The sequence below is a fragment of the Pan troglodytes genome, chromosome 13 (assembly GCF_028858775.2).
Source record: "Pan troglodytes isolate AG18354 chromosome 13, NHGRI_mPanTro3-v2.0_pri, whole genome shotgun sequence".
Classification (NCBI taxonomy): Eukaryota; Metazoa; Chordata; class Mammalia; order Primates; family Hominidae; genus Pan; species Pan troglodytes.
In genome coordinates this window covers 141,253,980-141,278,335 of record NC_072411.2, presented here as the reverse complement: position 1 = coordinate 141,278,335, position 24,356 = coordinate 141,253,980, and the positions used below count along the sequence as shown (strand labels likewise).

Sequence of the window (24,356 nt, the reverse complement as noted above, 5' to 3'; positions counted from 1 at the left end):
AGATCTACTAAAATGTCTGAATACTGCCTCATCGAGCACATTGTTAAGAGAAGCTGCTCACACACACACACACGCCCCCATGCTGTTCCCTGCCCGCCGTCTACCCTCCGGTGCTTCAGCACCATCGGCGCAGGTGTCAGGGCAGTGAAAAGAGTACATAGAGCCTCAGGACTACGTGGACTACAGACCCTCAGCAGGGGTCGGGACAGAGGGGTCTGCAGCCTACACTCGGAAGCACTGAGTGCAGAAACGCAGGGAGGCCAGGGCCTCTTGAGAGCGTTTGCCGCCACCTCATGGGCTGCCCTCGCCCCTTCCTGAGCCTGGTCCCTGCGGCGTCCGGCTCACCCCGTCCATGGCATTGTCACTCATGGTTGGCCGGCACTTTTTTTGAGGCTTCATTACAGACCTTGACCACACAGTGTCCTGTTGCTGGTGAGACCAGGAGAGGACTGGAATCCATTTTTATGGCAGCAACTACAGAGTGGTTTGCAGATGGATTTTTGACGCAGAAGTGATGGGGCAGAGGACAGCGTTTCTGCCCAGTGTGAGAGGAGCTGTTTCGTGGGCTGCCCACTTGCCCACCGTCCTGAGAGCTGAACTGCACTAAGGACAGAGGCAGTCACGTGAAGGCCAAGCTGGGGCACAACGTCTCTGCCCCGCGGCCAAGTCCTTGAGTGGGGCCCCCTCTGCTTCATCTTCCTCCAATGGCCACCTAGCGGGTCCTGGTCCCGAGCCGACGGGGAGTGAGCACATCCCTTCCACATCACCCCGACCCCTGAGCCAAGGGCACCACGCCTCACCGACAGTGCTGAGAGTGGGCAGGGCACCCGCCTGTTATCCTAGTGACTGCGTTTCAGGGGAACCATTAGTAGCCCCCAGACCTCTTTAGGAGAAGGGCCCAGGCTTCCCGGAAAGGCTCCCAGCTGGCCCTGCATCCTGTCCGCATCACTGTGGCCAGGGTGCAGCAAGAAACTGTCCTCCTGTGTAGCCCAACTCTGCTAAAAGTTGAGTGTGCAACCATTTTCCCATGGCTACAAAGTGTGTCTTTTGTTGCTCTCTCCTGGCTGTCTGGTGTCACCTGCAGAATGGCTTTGCTGTGGTCCGCCCCCCTGGACACCATGCGGAGGAGAGCACGCCCATGTGAGTACACGCCGCAGCCCCGCAGAGCAGGGGAACCCAGGTCTTCCTTCCCTCCCTTACGGCTGGGTGGGTGTGTGAGTGACTGCGGGGAGCTGGGCTGCTGTTTCCTGGCCACCCAGGATGTGCCGCATGCCGGCTTGGCTCCAGCTCCTGGGTGTGGAGTGCAGATGCCAAGGTCTGCGAGCATCACTGCTCAGTTACGATGGAGACAGATCAGAGGAAAGGATGGGAAAGGGTCTGTGGAGGTTAGTCCAGAGAAGCCTCTGGTTGTTGAGTAGTTGTCAGCACTTGGGAGAGGAAACACCACTCACCCTCAAGTGAGTCACTGCAGCACTTGCTTGTCTAGAGGACTCAGGTCATTTTGCGCATGGCCTTTTAGCTGCCTGCCGAATGCCTGGTACTGACGCAGCAAGCCACAGAGCCACGTCCATGCAGGCAGCTATCCTGATGCTGTTTCAGGTCTTTCAGAGACTGCCGACGGTCCATACAGCTGAGGATCTGGGCAGGGTGGCGAGTGTGGGGTGTGGGTCCTCCCGGATCCATCCCTGTGTGTCCAGAGCCTGTGGCAGGGCAGACCCGCAGCTGTCTGTGGAGTGCCTTGCAGCCTGGGTGGTGAATGAATGATCTATCCCGTCAAAGAGCATGCTGTCTCCTGGGACGGTAGCCGCTCTAGTGAGGAGGGGCGGTGCTAAAAAGAGCGTCTCCCCACGCTCTGGAGATGGAGAAGGGGTGCCTGATCTTGCCAGCTTCGGTGAGGAGGAGGTGGCGTAGGGCTCTGCCTTGGAGAGTTGGAGCAGCAGTTTGTCAGATGGGCAATGCAAGAACAAGTGCAGATACAAGTTCACTATCAGGCTGTGGCCAGGAAGCAGTCAGAACAAGGCTAGAGATAGTCAGATCCGCGTGTTAGAGCAGAGTCTCCTTCCTGTACAGGGAAGAGATTGTACGTGAGAGACAGTCAGATCTGCATGTTAGAGCAGAGTCTCCTTCATGTACAGGGAGGATACTGTACGTGATAGACAGTCAGATCCACGTGTTAGAGCAGAGTCTACTTCATGTACAGGGAGGAGACTGTACGTGAGAGACAGTCAGATCCGCGTGTTAGAGCAGAGTCTCCTTCATGTGCAGGGAAGAGATTGTACGTGAGAGACAGTCAGATCCGCGTGTTAGAGCAGAGTCTCCTTCATGTACAGGGAAGAGATTGTACGTGAGAGACAGTCAGATCCGTGTGTTAGAGCAGAGTCTCCTTCCTGTACAGGGAAGAGATTGTACGTGAGAGACAGTCAGATCCGCATGTTAGAGCAGAGTCTCCTTCATGTACAGGGAAGAGATTGTACGTGAGAGACAGTCAGATCCGCGTGTTAGAGCAGAGTCTCCTTCCTGTACAGGGAAGAGACTGTATGTGAGAGACAGTCAGATCCGCGTGTTAGAGCAGAGTCTCCTTCATGTGCAGGGAAGAGACTGTACGTGAGAGACAGTCAGATCCACGTGTTAGAGCAGAGTCTCCTTCATGTACAGGGAAGAGACTGTACGTGAGAGATAGTCAGATCCGCGTGTTAGAGCAGAGTCTCCTTCATGTGCAGGGAAGAGATTGTACGTGAGAGACAGTCAGATCCGCATGTTAGAGCAGAGTCTCCTTCATGTACAGGGAAGAGATTGTACGTGAGAGACAGTCAGATCCGCGTGTTAGAGCAGAGTCTCCTTCCTGTACAGGGAAGAGATTGTACGTGAGAGACAGTCAGATCCGCGTGTTAGAGCAGAGTCTCCTTCGTGTACAGGGAGGAGATTGTACGTGAGAGACAGTCAGATCCGCATGTTAGAGCAGAGTCTCCTTCATGTACAGGGAAGAGATTGTACGTGAGAGACAGTCAGATCCGCGTGTTAGAGCAGAGTCTCCTTCCTGTACAGGGAAGAGATTGTACGTGAGAGACAGTCAGATCCGCGTGTTAGAGCAGAGTCTCCTTCATGTGCAGGGAAGAGACTGTACGTGAGAGACAGTCAGATCCACGTGTTAGAGCAGAGTCTCCTTCATGTGCAGGGAAGAGACTGTACGTGAGAGATAGTCAGATCCGCGTGTTAGAGCAGAGTCTCCTTCATGTGCAGGGAAGAGATTGTACGTGAGAGACAGTCAGATCCGCATGTTAGAGCAGAGTCTCCTTCATGTACAGGGAAGAGATTGTACGTGAGAGACAGTCAGATCCGCGTGTTAGAGCAGAGTCTCCTTCCTGTACAGGGAAGAGATTGTACGTGAGAGACAGTCAGATCCGCGTGTTAGAGCAGAGTCTCCTTCGTGTACAGGGAGGAGATTGTACGTGAGAGACAGTCAGATCCGCATGTTAGAGCAGAGTCTCCTTCATGTACAGGGAAGAGATTGTACGTGAGAGACAGTCAGATCCGCGTGTTAGAGCAGAGTCTCCTTCCTGTACAGGGAAGAGATTGTACGTGAGAGACAGTCAGATCCACGTGTTAGAGCAGAGTCTCCTTCGTGTACAGGGAGGAGACTGTACGTGACAGATAGTCAGATCCACGTGTTAGAGCAGAGTGTCCTTCGTGTACAGGGAGGAGATTGTAACCGCCAGGGAGGGATGCTTGTTGGAATCTTTGTAGCTTTACCTGAAAACCACGTGTTTGCTCCACATCCCAGAACAGTCACTTGGGCACCAGGCTTCCTGTTTGTTTCATTTCTCTGAAGTTTCTTTTCTAATTTGAACCTGAGTTGTTGGATATTCCAAATAATAAACCTCAGAGGAGACAAAAGAATTGTGTTTGGTTGCAGCTCTTCGCTGTGCTCCCCGTGAGCCGCTGCAGGAGCTCGGCGTCTAGGATGTCCTGGGGCGTGTGGGCTTCCCCATGCCAGCCCGGATTCTGAAAACAAAACAACTAGTGTTTCTCCGTTTCTGTGGTCATTCGGACAAAGGGAAATTGAGATCAAGAAGGTTTTCGTTGTTATTTGAATCACTTTCATAGCTTGTTTTCTTGGTCTCTTGAGTAAGACTCTCTAAAATTAAAGGTAATTTATGTATTGGAATATAGAAAGGTCAGCAGGAAGCAACTGAGATGAACGGCTGCCATGTCTCCTGGGGCATGGCGGCAGCTCCTGAGAGGAAGGGTTCCAGGTGAAGATGAGGGAAATGCTGGTAACATGTGAAATAGGGTTCCCTACCAGAGGAGCGTGGGGGACCTCCAAGCAGGAGAGTGTGTGTGTGTGTGTGTGTGTGTGTGTATGTATGTGTGTCTGTGTCTGGCTGTCTCAGTATGGAACTGTGGATGTGTGTGATAGGTATATGCTTATGTGTATATGTGTGTGTGTGCTTGTATGTGTCTGTGGTTTGTGTATGTGTGTGAGTGTTTATGGGGTGTTCATGTGTATCTGTGCATGTGTGTCTACGTGGGGGGGTGGGTATGGGCGTATCTGGGGCATATATGTGTGTAGGGCGTGTTGCATGGCGTGTGTGTCTCTATCTGTGGGGTGTGTGTCTGTGTGGGGTGTGTGTGGGGTGTGTGTCTGTGTGGAGTGTGTAGGGGGTGTGTGTGGGGTGTGTGTCTGTGTGGAGTGTGTGTGGGGTGTGTGTCTGGTGTATGGGCGTATCCGTGGGGCATGTATGTGTGTAGGGCGTGTTGCATGGTGTGTGTGTGTCTCTGTGGTGTGTGTGTCTGTGTGTGGGGGGGTGTCTCCGTCTGTGGTGTGTGTGTCTGTGTGGGGTGTATGTGTGTCTCTGTCTGTGGTGTGTGTGTCTGTGTGGGGGGTGTGTGTGTGTGTCTGTCTGTGGTGTGTGTCTTTGTGGGGTGTGTGCATGTCTGTGTCGGTTAGCCGACCCTATGGCATTGGCTAAGATTCCCCAGTGGCTTGTTCGGGATCTGTGTGTGTGTGTGTGTGTGCACGCGTGTGAGTGTGTCTGCGTGTGGGGTGTGTACGTGTCTCTCTGTTAGCCAATTCTCTGGCATCACTGAGGGTTCCCTGCGGCGTATTCAGGAGCTCTGCACTCACAGAGACCTCTTAGGTCTGCGTGGACCCCGAGTGGCTCTCTGGCGGGCTGTGGAGAAACTGGCCACCGCCCACCTGCGCTTCGTCTCCAGCGTCAGTTCTCTCCCGCAGGGGCTTTTGCTACTTCAACTCCGTGGCCGTGGCAGCCAAGCTTCTGCAGCAGAGGTTGAGCGTGAGCAAGATCCTCATCGTGGACTGGGTAAGCAGAGCCGCCTCGGCCAGCGCAGCTCAGGTTGCTCCTGCGCCGTCCCCGAGCGGACAGCAGCGTGTGGACAGAGGAGCTGGGCTCTTGGATGTGGGAAGCTTAGGTTTCTGGAAATGGTCTCAACGATGCAGAGAAGTAAAGCCCCAAACCTGCCACAAGTCATTGTACAGCTTCCGTCAGCCGACCCTGGCGAGTGGGGTCCTGGCATGTCTAAAAATGTGCCTGTGGGTGACGGCAGCGGCCAGGGCCACCCTCGGCGAGATCGTCTTGGAAGACAGGCGTCGGGGAGGAGGCTGTGTCCACATCTGCTTTGCGTGTGTGGCCTGGGAGCCTGGGAGGACCCTCACCCTGGTCGAAGGCGGCAGTCTGCTTCTCAGTCACCCCAGTGAAGCCCGTGCCTTCCTGCTGCTGTGTGGGCACCTGGTCCTGCTGGAATGGGGGGTGCCACTGCCCCCAAAAGAGTCATCTCTTTTTAAATAATGCTATATGATGTCCGAATCTGAATTCCACGAATAGTTATACTCATTCTTATACCGGAAATTAATATTCAAGATGTTCATCTTATTACTCTTTTTAAAGCCAGATATATACATATTTAGTGTTCTCTTTGGTATTTATGATTTATTTCATAATTTTTAAGGGAAAAAAGCAGGCCCTGTCAGGTAGGGTTCTGATTTGAATTGGAGAAGTCCTTCTGAGTTTGGGTAAAGAAACAATATGGCACAGCCAGGACAGCCATGCTGTTTGGGAGAGGCAGGTCAGGGGATGCGGCAGAGCAGCGGGTCCCCCACACCCAAGGACCTGCGAGCCGGGAGCCCTCCCTCAGCTCCTCCTAAGGGAGCAGGTAGGAGTGCCTGGGAAGAGAGCAGTGTGAGGTCGCTGACGGCTAAAGACTGGGGACCCATCCCCAACAGAGTGAAGCGCTAGGACACGCAGACGGGCTGCGTAGACCCCGTGTGGCGTGCTCCCTGCGCGCTGAGCTGTGATATTGCCTATGTACACACCACACGGACAGGGTCATCTCAGTGTGAAGCCACGTGTCGGGAAAGCCTCCATGTGCGTCTTCACAGCGATTATCTACTCTGTGGGGTGGAAGGTTCTTGTCCATCGCTCCTCACCTGTAGCTGCCCTTCCACCTTTTCTGTGATGAGCACAGATAACGGAGCAGCAAGTTCTCGTGCTGGGAACATCAGGGCTGCGTGCTGTCTTCTCAGGCACACAGCTGTTCTCAGCGGGGCCACCCCCTCGCCCGCCCATCCTGGTGACCACCTGCCCTGTGGCCCGGGGCAGAACAGCCACGGTCAGTAAAGCCCCAGGCTGCCCGTCACGTTGCTCTCTGGTGCATCCGACCTGTGGGTTTTGTGATGAAGAAACGGTGCTTGCCATTTGGGCACAGGGGCCTGGACCCTGTACTGTGTGTGCCTGTCACTCACGGACACCTGGGACTTGTCTCCTGCCGAACGCCCTGCCTGGCATGGAATTGGCACCTCCCACGTGCCTGCAAGCGGGCAGGCCACAGCCAGTGACCTCCTTCCCGACAGAGGCTGAGGAAGTGGCTCACTTGTCAGAGACACGGCAGGTGTAGGAAATTGATCAGATGGCTTCGTTTGGGAAATGGTGGCCTCTAGGCCTGGCTGAACTCCAGCCCCATCTGCTGCTGGAGTCAGGATTGTGCCATGGCACTAAGGGCGAGGGAAACAGTGCTGCAGATGCGAACATTGGCCCTTAGAACCCCTGCGACCCTGCATCACGTAGCCCTGACCCACACAGCCCCAGAATCGCACCTGCCGGGTACGGGCCCAGCTGGAGGGTAATGTCATTCCTGAGCAGGAGCCGTTGTCACTAAGCACAACTGGGGTTGGGGACGGCCCTCAGGGGAGGCCACCCTCCAATACCTGCCTCAGCCCTGAAGTAGTTGTCCCTGCTCTTTAAGGACGTGCACCATGGAAACGGGACCCAGCAGGCTTTCTACAGCGACCCCAGCGTCCTGTACGTGTCCCTCCACCGCTACGACGATGGGAACTTCTTCCCAGGCAGCGGGGCTCCTGATGAGGTAGGTGGGGTATATAAGGGCCTCTGGGGGGAAAGGGGGACTGCAGGGAGCCGCTGTGGGGGCACGGGGCAGACGGTCCACAGCTGCCCGGCAGCAGTGAGTGAGGCCTTCGTGCTCACTTAAGCCCAGACAGTAACTTCAGTCAGACGTCAGCCTGCATCGTGTCGCGTGTGCACAGGTGGCCTGTGTTTTGTCTGAAGTACAAATGAGAGGCTGGATATTGTTTCTGGTTCCCATCCAGGCAGACTGAGGTGTTTGTGAAGGAGGAGGTGTGTGGTGCCCGTTTTCCTCCAGGCAGGGCCCAGGCCACTGTCTTCCACAGGACACCCTCCAGCAAGGGGCTCTGTCCACTGTCCTTTGCCCGGCGCAGGGCTGCATGGCGGCCCCAGGAATGGCAGGCGCAGCGGCTCCTTGACAGCGCCCCAGGTCCCCGTTCAGAGCCTGCCCACTCTGAACAGAGGCTGCAACAGCAGGGTTTTCTTTCATCCAGGAAGACGCTCCGTCTGCCTCTGGATATTATTTTTTTGGAGGCAGTAGAAAATGACAGGCTCATCGGAGACACTTTCTGCCCAGAGAGACCCAGGTCTGATTCCCTGATGTAACACACGGCACACAACACAGGGCGGCGGGTCCGCAGAAATGTCAGTGCAGGGCCTTGGTGTGCCAAGGGCAGGGTCGGCGAGAGCCTACAGCAGCCAGGAAAAGGGCCCCCTTGCTGATGTCAGTGTGCCCCTGTCGGTGGGGCCCCTTCACGCACATCTTAATGAATATGCACCAGGAGATCAGGACATGTGGGCTCTCCCCAGGGGCCCACCAAGGCCGAGCCCATCCCGGTGCCACCTGCATCAGGCGTTCCTGTCAGACAGGTCCCGCTCGGGGTCCATGACATGTGTTTCTCTCCTTCTGGCCACAGGTGGGCACAGGGCCCGGCGTGGGTTTCAACGTCAACATGGCTTTCACCGGCGGCCTGGACCCCCCCATGGGAGACGCTGAGTACTTGGCGGCCTTCAGGTGAGCCTCCCGGCTTCACATGACATCTGAAGTAGCAGCTTTTCCTCTGTGCACACATTCCAGGAAACACTTGTTGGAGATGAGCGTGTCTGAAACTGGTCTGTGGCTGAACGGGGCTGTGGGGTCCGGAGGAGCTGTCTCAGTTCATTCTTCAGTGCCAAGCGTGGAATCTTGGCGACTATCTTCTTACCATCAGCTCTTAGTGCTCCCTTTTGTGCATGAAATAAAACCAGGAGCTCACTTTGGGTGGATGGTGAGAGAGTGATGGAGACAGAGGCAGGGACTTATGTGCAGAGTTCATGAGAAAGGAAGGCAAAGACCTGCAGGGTCTCCTGATCTCCTAATTCTTCTTCCGCAAACCTCCTGTGATGTGATGTCCAATGGAAATAAGTATTTCTTCTTTATTTATTCCTAAAAATCAAGAGACAGTTGTCGCCCTTCCTCCCATTTCCTTCGTGTGGCTGTGACCCTTCAGCATTTAGCCGTGGGGCGCCATTTAAAGACGCAATGTTTGCTTTTGTCATCAAGCAGTTCCTTCTCCTTTGGTCTAGGCCAGATTGGGGTCATTCCTGTGACCCAAAATGGGATGCTGAGCAGCACAGGTTTTCTTGTCATCGTTGTAAAATGGCAGCTTCACCTGCCGTGGTGGAGTGACGGGCCTCCAGGGCAGCAGCCCACAGCCCACATCGGTTCCCAGAGCCACGTGGGGAGAAGGGTTTTATTAGCATGGCTGAGCCTGACAGGTCGTGCCTCTGTTAGAAAACACTGTCAATATGGTATCAAAGCCCCATACGGTCTTTAGCGTTTTTCTCTTTCTCTAACTCCATGGTCTTGCTCTGATTTACGTACATATAAAACACATGTGTGCAGACGTGTCTTTGTGACGTGTGTGCATGTGTCTGTGTATGGATGTGAGTGCACGTCTGCATATGTGTGTGTCCACATGCGTGTGTGTGTTTGTGTGGGTCGGTGTTCATCTGTGTGTGTGTGTGTGTGTGTCTGTGTGGGTGGGTGTTCATCTGTGTGTGTGTCTGTGTGGGTGGGTGTTCATCTGTGTGCATGTCTCTCAGTGCTTGTGCAGGTGTCTACAGCCATGTGCATGTCTGCAGGTGTGTGTCCATGCCTATGTGTGTTACACACATCTGTGTGGGTGTGGATGCATGTCTGTGTGCATGCAGTATACATGTGTGTGTGCATATCTCTGAGGACACACCCATGTGCTTGTCTTTGCATGCACGTCTTTGTGTGTATATCTCTGTGTGTGCACATCTATATATGAGTACACACACGTGTGCTTGTGTGTCTTTGCATGCACATGTCTTTGTATATCTCTGTGTGTGTGTGCACATCTGTATATGAGTACACACACGTGTGCTTGTGTGTCTTTGCATGCACATGTCTTTGTGTGCACCTGAGTATGCACGTCTCCAGCAGGTGAGGCCCTTCACAAGGACACGTGTAAACGTCTTGTGTGGACTCTACCACATGCTTTCTGGGGACGGTGAATAAGTCACGAGACCCCTCTCAGTGTCTGCTCACTCTTCTCTAACTGGGGTCCGTTGCCCTCCTTGGAAAGGTTGTTGAGATCTGGTAACATAAAGGCCTGGCCCAGGACACGTGGGCCCCCCTCCCCAGGCACTCAGTGGTTCCCAGAAGGAACAGACCCCGTCTGACGGAGCCCAGGCTGCTTGGCTGCTCCGGCAGAGAGCCCGGGCTGTGCCGGTGGGAGTTCATCGGCTCCTCAGTGGACCTGCTCTGGTCTGTACCTGAACCACTTTTCCCCTGATCTCATCGGTTTGATTGTGATGTTTCTTCTTACTCTTGATCAGATTTAATGGAATGTTGACAGTTGCCTAGTTTAAGAGAGAAGGACTCCCCCAATGCGTACCACTTCCGAAAACGAGCTCATATGAAATCGGACCCCGGGCGTGGGCGTGTCACCGTCTGCTCATGGAATGTGTTCCCGTTGCCCCTCACTTGGTTGTCGCCCCAGAGAACTGGCCCCCCTTGGAGGCTTCTCTGAAAGTAAAGTCTCTGGCCACCATGAGAGGTGTGCATGCTGCCTGATCGACTTCCTGCCTGAGTGAACACTGGTGCCGCCCGGGGGACCCAGGGCCCACGGTGGCCAAATTCCCGTCTGTGCAGAGAGAGAAGGCAGGGCTTTCCTGGTGGGCGGGGAGAAAGGAGGTGCTGCCCTCTTTCAGGTCAGTGGTCCCAGGCCAGGTTTTGATGGAGCCACCCTCACCCCATGGGCGTTTCTCAGTGGTGCCTTCGGCTCTTGGGTCCTGGGGTGAAACCCTCACCCCGTGGCATCCCTGCCGGAGGGCAAGCCCAGGCCCAAAGCAGCAATGGGCGTCTGCCGTCAGGGTCACTCCCCCTCCCCAGGCCCCGGCCGGCCCAGCCAGCCTTTAGGATGAACGTGCCTTTCTGAGTTGCTCTTGGCGTGTGCTTTAATCTCCTGCCAAGTGTGTCCGTGATAATACCTTATCAAGTGAACTTTTTAAAGCTTAAATAGCATCTTTGAAAAGGAAAATTGTTTCAGGGGTTTTTTTTTTATTGATTTTAATGTAAAATAGCACTTTGAAGTTTACAATTTATGGTTCCCTGGGCATCCGATGATGGGGAAGAAGGGTCAGAAATTGGTTTTCCCCTTTCTTCTGCTCTTCTCCCCACTGGGGCCCCCGGGGACAATGCATGCCTTCCAGGCAGCACCTTGTTATTCAGACCCGTTGCCTGCCACATTGCATTTTCAGGGGATCAAGCCTAAGACGAAGAAAAGATAAGAAAATTGCCCCTAATGAAATCCAGAAGCAGCCGGCACTTTCTCCTCAGACCCAGAGACTCGTAGGAGAAAAGGGAACCTTAATTCAAACCAGTCCCAGTGCCAGACGCGGCTTTGAAGTTGCTGAGTAAAGTCGGAGCCACTGGGGGCGGGGGCTTGTAGGGAGATGACGATGACGATGAAGATGGTGCTCTGTAACCCATCCCTCACCTGTGCGCGGGGACATGGGGACTCTTCCGTCAGGGATGAGCGCCACATCCAGATGCCCGTGGTTCGTAGCTTAGATTCCACTGTGATATTACGAAGTTTATCAAAGATGTCTCTGAAACTGGATCTTCTCAAGCAATAACTGTGATAGCTTCATGAATTGGCATTAGCCTTGAAATTGAGCAACTGGGCAAAGCTATTTCACTTTCCCCAAACTTTCAAGTAAGACGGGAAGGCTGAGGCTCTTGAATGTTCGTTCCTTCCGTAAGCTGTGTTGCTGTGTTGCTGCTGTTGCTGCCTTTTGTAGACAGGTGTGTTTTAGGAGTCACGGCGCCTGATGTCTGCTGTTTTCACCATTGCCGAGTGGCACCCGCTGCACACACCACACTGGTCCCTGGGTTTCTTGCCTGAGGAAGTCAGGGTTATGAAGTTTTCATACAGACCGTGCCACCTTCTTTTCTAAAAGCAATTATGTCTCTTTAAGTGCATCCAAGTATTTTCCTATGTAGAAATTTATCTGAGAAGCAAAAAGAAGCAAAAGCATATAAGCTACAGCCTCAGAGCTGAGAGAGCTCGTCCTGCGCCAGCCTTCGCTCGCCTGTGGGGCCGGCCCTGTAAGAAGCGAACAGTGGAGGCAGCACAGTGCCTGCCCTGGAGGATAGCGGGGGACTGGGAGTACAAGCTCTAGGCAGGCCCGGTAAGACCTCAGGGGACCTGCCCACTTGGGGGGCCAAGGAAGTTTCTGGAGGAGGCAAGCCCCCAGCTGAGTCCTGGAGGAACGAGCCTGGCAGGGGACATTATGGGAGAAGGGCCGTCCCGAAGGAACAGAGCCCGATGGTGCAAACCCGCTCACCTGGGCTGCATCCACAGAGCCAGACCTTGGCCCTGATGGCAGGGGCTCTGTCGGGGCCTCCGACTGTGGAATGAAGAAGCATCACGGCCAGCTCTGCATGTTGGACAGGCCCGTCTTGCGGCAGCTTAGGTGACAGACTTGGACCTGGCAAAGAGCATTCCAGGGTAGGATCTGGGGGCCAGTGGACAAGCCCAGAAAACAGCGGCAGAGATCGGGACAGGGCCACAGGCTGGAGAGGTGGGGCCATCTCAAAGAGGTTGAAGTGAGATGGGATTGAGGGGAGTAGGGGCTGATTTTGGGGGAGAGGGCACTTGGTGAGGTCTCGAGGTGCTGGCTTAGAGGAGGCTGAAGGATGCTGGGCAGACATCCAGCGGGAGAAGGTTCAGGTGGGGGTGGGGGTGGGTTCAGTGGGGACGCTTTTGCTTCAGTCTGTTTTCAGGAAAAAGTGAGAAAGTGTCCATCCAAGTGGGTGGTTGGGAGCATCTCCACCTGGAGGCCCCTTAGCAGGGAGAGCCAGTGAGGAGCCAGTTTGTGTGGACGATACCCCAGGGCATTTATTGGGGCAGAACGGCAGCCAGAAACTCAAGCGTGGCGTGCCAGCCCTGAGCCCAGTTCCCACGGAGTCCCCAGAGGCTTGCCGGCTGTGGGTGGCCGCAGGACTGCAGCCTCTTGGCCCTATAAGCTCGGTTTGCTCTGAGGCTTGTGTTAACGGAAGGTGTGGTGAGTTTTGTTTAGGGTCCTACTAGGGGAATGAACTGGAAGGTCATTTCTTTCCAGATGTTGAAACCCAGCTGTTAAGTGAATTATTGCATTTAGATGCAGTTGTGGCTTTTGAGGATGGTATGTACAGGCCATAATTTGATGGTGTGCGGTGGTTCAGAGCTAGACGTGCCCCGTGACACAGCCCCTTGCACAGAGCACAGCTGGGAGGCTGCACGAGCGATGGCCTTTCGAGGAAGCAGAGTGGCCGGCACCCTGCCTGCTGTCCCGGTCCAGCTCTGTTCCCCTGGGAAGCCGAGGGGCGTGGCCAACACCCGCCTGCTGTTCCAACCCAACCCAGCTCTGTTCCCCTGGGAAGCCGAGGGGAGTGGCCAACACCCGCCTGTTGTTCCAACCCGACCCAGCTCTGTTCCCCTGGGAAGCCGAGGAGAATGGCCGGCACCCGCCTGCTACTGCTATCCCGGCCCAGCTTTGTTTCCCCGGAAGCTGAGGGGAGTGGCTGGCACCCGCCTGCTACTGCTATCCTGGCCCAGCTTTGTCTCCCAGGAAGCCAAGGAGAGTTCGCTGGCACTCGCCTGCTACTGCTATCCCAGCCCAGCTCTGTTTCCTAGGAAGCTGAGAGGAGTGGCTGGCACCCACCTGCTGTCCCAACCCAGCTCTGTCTCCCTGGGAAGCCGAAGAAAGTGGCCAGCACCCACCTGCTATCCCGGCCCAGCTTTGTTTCCTGGGAAACCAAGAGGAGTGGCTGGCACCTGTCTGCTGTCCCAACCCAGCTCTGTTCCCTGGGAAGCTGAGGGGAGATGTCGTCTTCAGGCTGCAGGTGCAGGTTGGCTGATGACCGAGTGAAGGGTGCAGTGCTGTGTCGGTAACAAAGGTGCCAGAGAAGCCACATTGAGGCCACGGGAAGGGGATGCGTGGCACCCCGCGGCTTCACATGGGACCTCCCTAAATGCAGAGGCCACCGCGAGGAGAAGCCACTCTCTCCGCTTAGCACCACGCTCCCCTCTGTACATGCCTCACGGGCACAGGCACCCTCTGGGCACCACAATCATGGCTTCCCTGGGCTTGCCGGCCCCAGGGGTGCACCTTACAGGCATTTGTCCATCTTCTCTAAAGATCCCCTCTTTCCACCCATTTCTCCTGCCTCTTGAGCTGACGATCAGTGGACGATCAGTGGGCCTACTGCCTTGGGAAACTGCGAGCCCACCCCTCTCTCCCCTCAGGGTGCCCCAAGAAAGGCCAAAAGTGACCTCATGGAAATACTCTCCTTAAAGTGATGGCTTGAGAGGCCCACGGCAAACATCTCAATCTTATTTTTTTAGAGACTGAGTTCTTTTTTTTTTTTTTTTTTTTTTTTGAGACGGAGTCTCATTCTGTCGCCCAGGCTGGAGTGCAGTGGCGTGCCATCTCGGCTCACTGCAAGCTCCGCCTCCCAGGTTCACGCCATTCTCCTGCCTCAGCCTCCTGAGTAGCTGGGACTACAGGCACCCGCCACCACGCCCAGCTAACTTTTTGTATTTTTTAGTAGAGACGGGGTTTCACCGTGTTAGCCAGGATGGTCTCCATCTCCTGACCTCATGATCCGCCTGCCTCGGCCTCCCAAAGTGCTGGGATTACAGGTGTGAGCCACCGCGCCCGGCCGAGACTGAGTTCTTTATTAAAAGTTTAATTCTGGGAATAAAATGTGAGTCCAGTTTCCCATTTTTTGCAGCATCTATTAAACAGGGACATTCCTTCAGCTTCCTCTTGTAGGAAGGTCGTGGAGGGTAAGCACAGCCCTGAAGACACAGGGAGTGCCATGCTCAGCTTCCTTTTTACAGGCAAAGAAGTCATGTCCCATGGAGGAGAAGGGACATTTCTCAGTCGCGCCACAAACGGGTGCTGAAGGTGCACTCATGCACCTCACGTTCTGACCTTCTTATGTCTAGCAGGTGTTTGGGATCACAACCTAGAGGGTGTTGAGCCCAGTAAAATGAAAATGAGTGTGTGGGCACGTGCATCGGACTGTGCCCCACGCAGCCTCACGCGTGGCTGACGTGCCAGTGCCCGCGAGCCTGGGCTCATCTTTCCCATTTTGTTTTGACTGGCTTTGAGGCAACGCCACACACCAAGCCTAGACAGCAGAGACTCTCTTGGTATGAACTTCATTTAACGGCGATTTTCACAGGACTTCTTTTTGGAGGGGGATTAGAAGTAAAATAGCTCAGCAGCACTTCAAAGCGGGGAAGTAAAGCCTCCACGTGCGCTCGCTGCAAAGCAGCAGTCAGAGTGCCTCGCCAAGGACACGGCGTCCACACAAAACGCCTGTGGTTCTCATTGAAAAAAGTCTCGGCTTTAAAATCCACACCAAAAGCATGGCTGGAAATGTGTTTTTCTGTCCAAAGAAAAAGGTTTTATGACAAGAACTTTATTAAAATAATTAGAAGCGAGTCTCCTTGGGATGATATGGACAGTTGAAAGCAGAGGGCGGCCCCCTCAGTCCTGCGGCCCCCCTCAGTCCTGCGGCCCCCCTCAGTCCTGCTTCCCCACTCAGTCCTGCGGCCCCCCTCAGTCCTGCGGCCCCCCTCAGTCCTGCTGCCCATTAGGTTGGTCAGAGCCATGGAGGAAGCCTTGGAATGTCGGTCAGAAAGGACTGTGGGGCCAGTGCCTTCCAGTGTCCAGGGCAGGGCCCTGGGTCCAGCAAGAGTCAAAGGACTCCTGGATTCCAAGGCATTCTCTCCATCCCGCCACTGACTAGACTGATTTCTCCCCTCCCAGCCCTGCGGTGGGAGTGCCGACACCATCTCCACGCACGCTCTGAGGCCAGCGCAGTGTTTCCTGTGTTGTACACCATGTTTGCGAAATTGCCATGCTTTGTGGTGGGGTCCCAGTAAGTGAGAAGAAACCTCTCACTCTGGGACCAGAATCACGCATGGAAGAATGTTACAGAAGTTGTATGGACAGGACCAGAGCAGAGGTTTGGGCAACTCCAGCTGGTGGGCCAAGTCCTGCCGCCTGTGCTCTCGGCACAGTGTTATCAGAACACAGGGACGCTTGCACGCCAATGCACTGTCTGTCCTGTCTTGGGCACCACAAGGGCAGCATCACGTGGTCCTGGCAGAGACCGTGTGGCCCACAGACTGAGGTCAGGTGCCTCCTATCTGACCCGTGGCAGGAAGCTCGCTGCCCCTGTCTAGATTCACCTTGTTTCCTCGGCCCCTAACGATGGCCCTCGGGGCACAGTTCCTGTGTCCTTGGAAAGCACTTTCTACAGCTGCCGCAGAGGCAGGTCTAGGGGAAATTGTGTGGACTGGCTCTCTTCAGAAAAAAGAACAGAAGCAGACTGCTCAGAAGCCACCCAGGGTCTCCTGTGACTCCCATCTAAGTTCCAGAAGTGAGTTTCTTGGCGGGCAAGGTGCCTAGGTGTGGATCTGACGCATGTTTGGAGGGCAGAGTTTGTCAGCACTGACTTGAACAGGCTGAAGCCACACAGTCCCACGCATCACTCTTCTCCCGTCTGGGCTTGCTCATGGGATGCGGGGCACCAGGATCAGGCACCGCGTGCTCCCAGCATTGAGATGGGCCCTCCCGTTGTCTCAGCGTCCCTGATGGGACTCATGACTGCTGGCCCTCTAGAGAGTAGCCCGCGGGATCTTCACCTGGTGTTTAAGCCCTCGGGGGTTGTGTCCCTCCACCACCAGAAATCAGAGGAACTTTTCAGTAAGATTCTGATCTGCGGTCATCCCCGAAAAGGGGTCACATTGAATTTTCAGCATTTTTGTTTCTTCTGGTCAAAGTTGATACTTTCAGTGACATCAGTGGGGAATTTCATTTGTAATAAAAGCTGAATGAAAAAGTTTTAGGGCCAGCCCTGCTGCCGTCTGCCGTGATGTTTCTGGAAGGTCCTTGGTGGTGGGAAGGGACACTGGGCCCGGTGAGTGCATTTTTGGCTGCCCCCAGGGAGGGGCCTCTGAAAATCCATATGAAGGGAGGCGCCCATCGGGTGATGCACTTGGCCCACACGCGTGTGCTGGGGAGGCCGTGGGGACACAGAAGTGTGCTTCGGTGCAGGACAGGCTGGGCTGAGCAGCTCCAGGAAGTAGGCGGTGGTGAAACCCTAAAACATGGACCTACGCACACGAGGGCTTGGTGAGGGGACCCCCAGAGCTCACAGCACAAGTGGGAATCGTGCAAACTAGGCTTCATGGTGGAAATACCAGGAGACTTTTAAAAGTTCGTAGAAAATGCATATTTTGAAAAAAACTGCATGGGTTTCAAAATGTGTCTGCACCAAAATAAATTCGCACTAACGTGTTATATCTGGACAGGATCTAGTTTGAGGCACCAAGGATAAAACGTCAGTTTGAAAAGAGTCCTTCTCAGAGCAACATGAATTCTGCTAAAACTGAAGCCAGAACAAACAGCAGGTTTACAGTGAAGCTTGGGTAGGAAGAGTGGTGAAATCATTGATACTTTATGAAAAGTTTATGGGGACAATGCCCCAAAGAAATCAGCAGTTTACAAATGGACGACTCATTTTAAGAAGGAATGTGCAACGGTGTTGAAGATGAAGCCCCCAGCTGCAGACCATCCACATCAATTTGTGAGGAAAAAATTCATCCAGTTCATGCCCTAATTGTAGAGGACCCACAATTAACAGCAGAAGCAACAGTTGACACCATGGGCGTCTCAACCGACTCAGCTTACACAACTCTGCCCGCAGAATTAAAGTTGAGCAGACTTTCCAGTCAGTGGGCACCAAAACCACAGCGTCCAGATCAGCTGCCGACAGGAGCACAGCTTTCAGTGGAAATGTTCAACAGGTGGACTCAGGGTCCTGAGTGTCATAACAGGAGATGGAGCACGGCTTTCCCAGGACCATCCTGAAGACAAGGCACAACCACAGCACCGGCTACCGAGAGCCAGAGGTGGCCCAGTCACAGCAGTAGCAGGCTGGTCAAGCAGGAGTAAAGGTCATGACAACAGGTTTGGGGAATGCCCAAGGCATGTTGCCTGTTCTGGAGGACCAAAGAATGATAACATCTGCTTATTGTGAGAGTGTTTTGAGAAAGTTCCTCAGCACTTTCACAGAAAATCGCTGGGAGAGTTTCCCCCAAGAGTCTTTTTTTGTTTTCTGAGGTGGAGTTTTGCTCTTATCAGCCAGGCTGGAGTTCAGTGGCATGATCTTGACTTACTGCAACCTCTGCCTCCTGGGTTCAAGCGATTCTCTCACGTCAGCCTCCCGAGTAGCTGGGATTATAGGTGCATGCCACCACGCCCGGATTTTTGTATTTTTAGTGGAGATGGGGTTTCACCATGTTGGCCAGGCTGGTCTCAAACTCCTGACCTCAGGTGATCTGTCCACCTCAGCCTCCCAAAGTGCTGGGATTACTGGCATGAGCCACCGTGCCCAGCACCCCTCCCTCCCCCGCCACCAAGAGTCCTCCACAACAGTGCTTCTGCTCACTCCATTAAACTAGAAAACCTTTGCAAGAGCTTTGAAGAGAAACGAAACCATTAGGCATCCACCTTCCAGTCCTGAGTTGGCTTCTTCTTCTTTCCTAATCTTAGAAAAACCTGTAAAGGGCACTTATTTTTCTTCATTTAATGTAAAAAAAAAAAAACAACAGAGACTGCATTGACATGGTTAGATTCCCAGGACGCTCAGTCCTTTCGGGAGGGACTAAATGGCTGCGGTCACCATTGCAAAAGTGTCTTGGACTTGATGGAGCTTGAGAAATAAAGTTTATATTTTTTATCTTTTAATTCAATTTTTCCACGAACTTTTTGAAGCCCCTTTTTAAAGGCTCCACTTCTGTTCCACCATCCTCACCTGCACAGGCCCCTTGCACCTGGGCCGTCATTGCAGGAAGACACCAGACCACCTTTCTCATGAGGTCCTTGCTGTCCGCCAGGAAAGGGAGGCCCTGATTCTGCTCCCCTCACCCACAGAGGGAGTGAAGGAGACTTTGAAAGTCAGTGGTGGTGATTAACTCAGGATCGAAGGCGGCAGCCTAAAGGAGACATGAAACTGCTGAACTTCCCCACTCACGGAGAGCACACATATGGATTCATAGCACATGCATGGATTCATAGCACACACTGATAAGATCATTAGACTAAAGACTGATAAGTTCTTTTGTGTTAAGGAGTGCTTTTTCCCCTTTCCAAATAGAATATTTTCCTTATTTCCCTAATATAATTTAAAGAATTTCTCAGTGGTTCTGTCTTTTCCAGTGAATTCTCTTACATTTGTCATCCGTTTTCCCTTTAAAGATTCTTAAGTGTCTTAATTGTGTTGTAATTCCCTTACACCTGTGTGTGTTGGTGTTCCAGGGTGAGTAAGGAACACGTGGGCTCCCCCAGCAGGGCTGGCAAGGGCTCTCCCCCCTCTCGGCCACACTCAGTCCCAGCACTAGGGGCAGTGGGTGACTGCACATGTCTTCAGTGGGAGCTGTGGAAAGTGCATTGTCGCAGCAAGAGCAGCCTGATGGGGCGAGTGGAGCTGACCCAGTCTCAGAAGAGAGGATGGGCAGGGAGGACCGGGACAGAGAGGACGGGACAGGGCCAGGGAGGGTGGGCACAGGGCCAAGGAGGGGTGTTAGTGGGACAGGGAGCTGGCTTCACTCCCCCAGGTTAATGCAGCTTGTCCCGTAGGGGTTACAGAAATTATACAGAAAACAGCATACCAAGAAACAGCAATGCTCTCACTCTCACCAAGCAAGTGCAGTGGGGCTTGCTGGCTTGCACCGTGACTCCCTCTCACCAAGCAAGTGCAGTGGGGCTTGCTGGCTTGCACCGTGACTCCCTCTCACCAAGCAAGTGCAGTGGGGCTTGCTGGCTTGCACCGTGACTCCCTCTCACCAAGCAAGTGCAGTGGGGCTTGCTGGCTTGCACCGTGACTCCCTCTCACCAAGCAAGTGCAGTGGGGCTTGCTGGCTTGCACCGTGACTCCCTCTCACCAGGCAAGTGCAGTGGGGCTTGCTGGCTTGCACCGTGACTCCCTCTCACCAAGCAAGTGCAGTGGGGCTTGCTGGCTTGCACCGTGACTCACTCTCACTAGGCAAGTGCCGTGGGGCTTGCTGGCTTGCACCGTGACTCACTCTCACTAAGCAAGTGCCGTGGGGCTTGCTGGCTTGCACCGTGACTCACTCTCACTAAGCAAGTGCAGTGGGGCTTGCTGGCTTGCACCGTGACTCACTCTCACTAAGCAAGTGCAGTGGGGCTTGCTGGCTTGCACCGTGACTCACTCTCACTAAGCAAGTGTCGTGGGGCTTGCTGGCTTGCACTGTGACTCGCTCTCACTAAGCAAGTGTCGTGGGGCTTGCTGGCTTGCACTATGACTCACTCTCACTAAGCAAGTGTCGTGGGGCTTGCTGGCTTGCACTGTGAAGATGTGAAATGAGCCTGGATCACATGTGGGTTGATTCCCTTCTAATTAAGCATGGTCGCCAGATTCCAGCCTGCTGTGTGGAGCCCTCAGCCCGCCAGTGGCCGAGGGGGTGCGGGGCAGCCATTATCAATGCCAGAGGGAACCTGGGGTTTTGTGACCGTCCCCGTCCCTCTTTCAGCTGACCCAGTAACGCCTTCTCCTGTCCTTTGCAGAACGGTGGTCATGCCGATCGCCAGCGAGTTTGCCCCGGATGTGGTGCTGGTGTCATCAGGCTTCGACGCCGTGGAGGGCCACCCCACCCCTCTTGGGGGCTACAACCTCTCCGCCAGATGTAAGTGGTTCTGCATATGACTGAGGAGCCGGTTCTGCTCATGTTCATGATCCGCTGTGTTCCACGTGTCAGGTCCCCTTTTTAATAACGAGATAAGGAAGGGCACCTTTTTACTAATGACCAAGGTCCTGACCGTACTGGGAACCAGTCCATTTGGGAGGCCCCAGAGAGCCCAGAGCAGGCAGCGGGAGCTCAGACCCAGGCACCTCGGGCACTCTTTGCCCAGGAAGGGCCTAGGGCACACGAGGCTCCCTCTCTGGGATGCGGGTGCCTAGGGACCTGCAGGCCACCTCCAGGGGCAGGTCCTGGTCCCACCAAGAGCTGAGATGTGCCCCATGCCGCTTCTCTGGCAGGCAGTGCCCCTTGGAACTGTAAAGGGAAGTTGCTGGGGGCACAGTTGAGTTCAGAGTTGGATGAGGGAGCCCAGGATGTGTGTGTCCTCTCAGGATCAGCGTTAGGGGCCATGCTGTCAGGATGGGAGGAGGGACTGCCCAGCAGTGCTCCCGCTGTGCCTCAGCAACTCACAAGGAGATGAAAACCTCCTGGCGTCAGCGCTTGGCGCACACAAAGGCCTGGCCGCCTCCCCCACCCTGGAGTCCCCAAGGATCCTGGAGAGCCTCCCGAGGCCCAAGCATCCTGTGGCCTTGGTCCTAGCCCTGGTGATGCCCTCAAGGCCCCAGCGTCCACAGTGTATGGCCCTCCCCACTCCTGTCGGCACAGGCGGCCAAGGAGGGGCCCGTCTCTCAGGTCCTTGCGTGGGGAGGGTGTGGCTCACCCAGGAGACCTGAGGCAGCCCTTGGTGGCTGTGCTCCCCTGGGGCCTCCCACAGTCCCCCAGGCCGTGCAGCCTAGTGGCCAGCAAAGTGACCAGACAGAGGGCAAAGAGCTTCCACTGTGCCCAATGCCCCACAGCACCCGGCCCAGAGCACCGCGGCCACCACATCCTCAGCTTCCTCCTCAGTCCGCACGGCTGCCTCGAAGCCCCTGTCACTGTTTCCATCAGATGGGATGAACCGAGGCTTTGGGAAGTTACGGCCTCGCCAGCCCATGATCGGGGCCACTAATCAGCGGCGCGTGGTTCCCGGCTCTCTGATCAGCACCGGCCTGGCCTGGCTGAGGGTGGTGATTACCCTCATCCACCAGGCATTCCCTCCCGGGGTGAGTGATGTGGGTGCAGTGGCGGGACTGTGGCTGTTGATCAAAGCCAGACGCTCAGACCTGGACATGGGAGAACACTTCAGGAGCACATGCAGCCTGTGCACATGTGTACACATACATGTTCGGAGCATGTCAGATAACCAGAGCCCGCTGGGCCGTGGCCACAAGAGCATGGCCATAGCCCCTCTGCGGGGGCCGAAAGGCAGGTGGCCTGCAGCCTCTGCGTGGGGCTGGCTGCCCTCGTCCCCTAAAGCAGATGATTTGCTGATTAAAAAAGCATTGAAGCCATAATTCCTCCTCTCAAACAGATCAAAGAGGAAATCCAAAGCCGAAACTCTTCAGCGAATTTATTAAACGCAACCCGGCCCGGCCATGTGTCTCGACACCCCAGCCCCCGGTCTTCTTACGATGCCATGAGACGCGTTTCTGGGCTGCGCTGGCTGCGGCCCTCCCCCGTTCACACTGCAGTCTCCCGTTTCCCGTTGCAGGCTTCGGGTACCTGACGAAGCAGCTGATGGGCCTGGCTGGCGGCCGGATCGTCCTGGCCCTCGAGGGAGGCCACGACCTGACCGCCATTTGCGACGCCTCGGAAGCATGTGTTTCTGCCTTGCTGGGAAACGAGGTAGGAAGACCCCAGAGACCCCACAGGATGCTCCACACTGACAGGCTCGGGGTTGTGGCCTGGCTGCCCGAGAGCCCCAGAGCATGAAAAAGCCAGTGGGTCTCTGACCACGTGGATGCTTGCAGCTCCGCCTTGCACCTGCCCCCCACCCCCGCATAGCTCTAAATGTGGCAGAACCGTGACGATGGCTGGAAGAGGTGCAGGGGGCAGGACTGGAAGGAGCCCTTTTGTCGTGAGAAGATGGCTCAGGGCCCTCTGCGGTGCGACTGCACCCTTTCAGTTCAGGGTCCCTCTCTCCATTACGTGGAGCATACTGTGACCAGAGGTTTTCTTTTTCTTTCTCTCTTCGTTTCCTCTGTGGACAGTCAGCTTCTCTAGGGAGTCCTCATGTGGGTTTCGGTTAGTGGCCCCAAGGCAGGCTGGGGCTCTTCTGCCCAGCAGGCCTGTCTGCTGCTCTGAGCCCCTAGGGACAGGGCTCCCTGCTGTGTCCCTACCAACACCGCCGGAGGGAGTCAGAGACGCTGTGGTCTGTACAGCTGGCCTCTGAGGCCTGGGCAGAGAAAAAGAATGTTCCACGGGCTCGGGGTGAGAGCGCCACCTGCAGCATTCCATTGCAGCGTGACGCCGGGGCCCGGGCCTCCCTGCTCCCAGCAGGGCCTCCATCAGGCGTGGGCCAGTGAGATGGGGGGAGGAGGCGGTGCCACAGCTACCAATGTCATATCCACCTCCAAGAGTGTCTGAAGTGTGTGACACAAAGTGGAGGGGTACCTTTCATTCTGAGTTTCCCACACCTGCTCTTCCTGAGCCTCTGAACCCATCTACAGGGTTTTGGGTGTGAGTCCAGATCCCCAAGACACGACTCAGTCGGTGGCTTCCCCACGCAGAGCTCTGCCTGGCTGCCTGTGCTGGGTGTCCAGTGCAGGTCCTGAGAACAGCCAGCTGGCGTGTGGGGGACTCAAGGGCCATGTGTCCAGATCACTTGACCACAGGAAGCGGAGGGCAGGGCAGTGCCTGAGGCTCCAGCACACCAGATGCAGAGGCCTTGCCAGGGGGCAGGGTGGGAGTCTGCCTCCTGTGCCCTCTGGGGCTGCCCTCCCCAGCCCGGCAGTCCTGAGGACAGTCTCAGTAGAGTCGGGGTGACAGGGCACTTAGTGGGGGTGTCCTGGTGCTCAGCGGTTTGCAGGAAACCTGCATTTTCACCCCCATTTGATGCTCAGCCCCCACTCTGGGGGACTTCTCTGGAAGCAGCATCCTCATTTTCAGCTCAAGGAAAAGGCAGCACTCTACCATCCGACCTCACCTGTCTTTATTTAAAAATCTCCCCAGTCCCTTATGTTTGGGGAACCAGTGGGACAGCAGCTCAGATGCCCTCGGGTCAGTGCTGGCTTTTGCCTGCCTGTGGGTGCTCCAGACCGAGGTGCTGGTCCCAGGCCCTCTGTGCACCAGACAGGTGGTCACACACTTACAGGTGCCCTGCACGCCCCTGGGCTCTGGTGTCTGATGGCTCTTACTGACAGGCGCTCTGGCCTGGCATTGTGGGGCGGGCAGAGGGATGGCAGGGACTGCAGCCATCCCAGGACACTCTGTGCAAGCCTCTCCCGATGGAAAGCTGGCCCTGCTCACTCCAGGACGGTCCGGGTGCCGTGCAACTAAGGGCAGCGCCCAGAGGCACTCGAGGTCACGAGCGGTGGGGAAACGTCAGGTCGCACAGGAGGCCACGGACCCCTGTAGTTAAGCACGGCGCTCGCGGGGTCTGGTGTGCAGGCATCGTTCGCATTGTTCTGGAAAATGCAGAGGGAGGGTCCACTCTCTGGCCCGCTGTCTGTGAGTGGCCTCAGCATGCGCAGTGGGCCTCGAGGTGGCCAGCACACAGGGCACCTCGCAGAGGACGCCTCCTGCACATGGGCATGGGTGCTGGAAT

At 55.3% G+C, this 24,356-nt stretch overlaps 1 protein-coding gene across 22 annotated transcripts in view; it reads left to right on the top strand.

Moving 5' to 3' along the window:
• HDAC4 (histone deacetylase 4) overlaps nucleotides 1–24,356 on the top strand; it is a 359,741-nt gene that overhangs the window by 318,534 nt on the left and 16,851 nt on the right. For all 22 annotated transcript variants that reach the window (XM_054679623.2, XM_009444680.4, XM_016950850.4 and 19 more), the window contains 6 exons: nucleotides 1,085–1,140; nucleotides 5,234–5,321; nucleotides 7,261–7,380; nucleotides 8,294–8,391; nucleotides 20,538–20,656; nucleotides 22,302–22,435. In XM_054679623.2, the coding sequence (XP_054535598.1) occupies nucleotides 1,085–1,140; nucleotides 5,234–5,321; nucleotides 7,261–7,380; nucleotides 8,294–8,391; nucleotides 20,538–20,656; nucleotides 22,302–22,435 (615 nt within the window). The remainder of the gene's footprint in view (nucleotides 1–1,084; nucleotides 1,141–5,233; nucleotides 5,322–7,260; nucleotides 7,381–8,293; nucleotides 8,392–20,537; nucleotides 20,657–22,301; nucleotides 22,436–24,356) is intronic.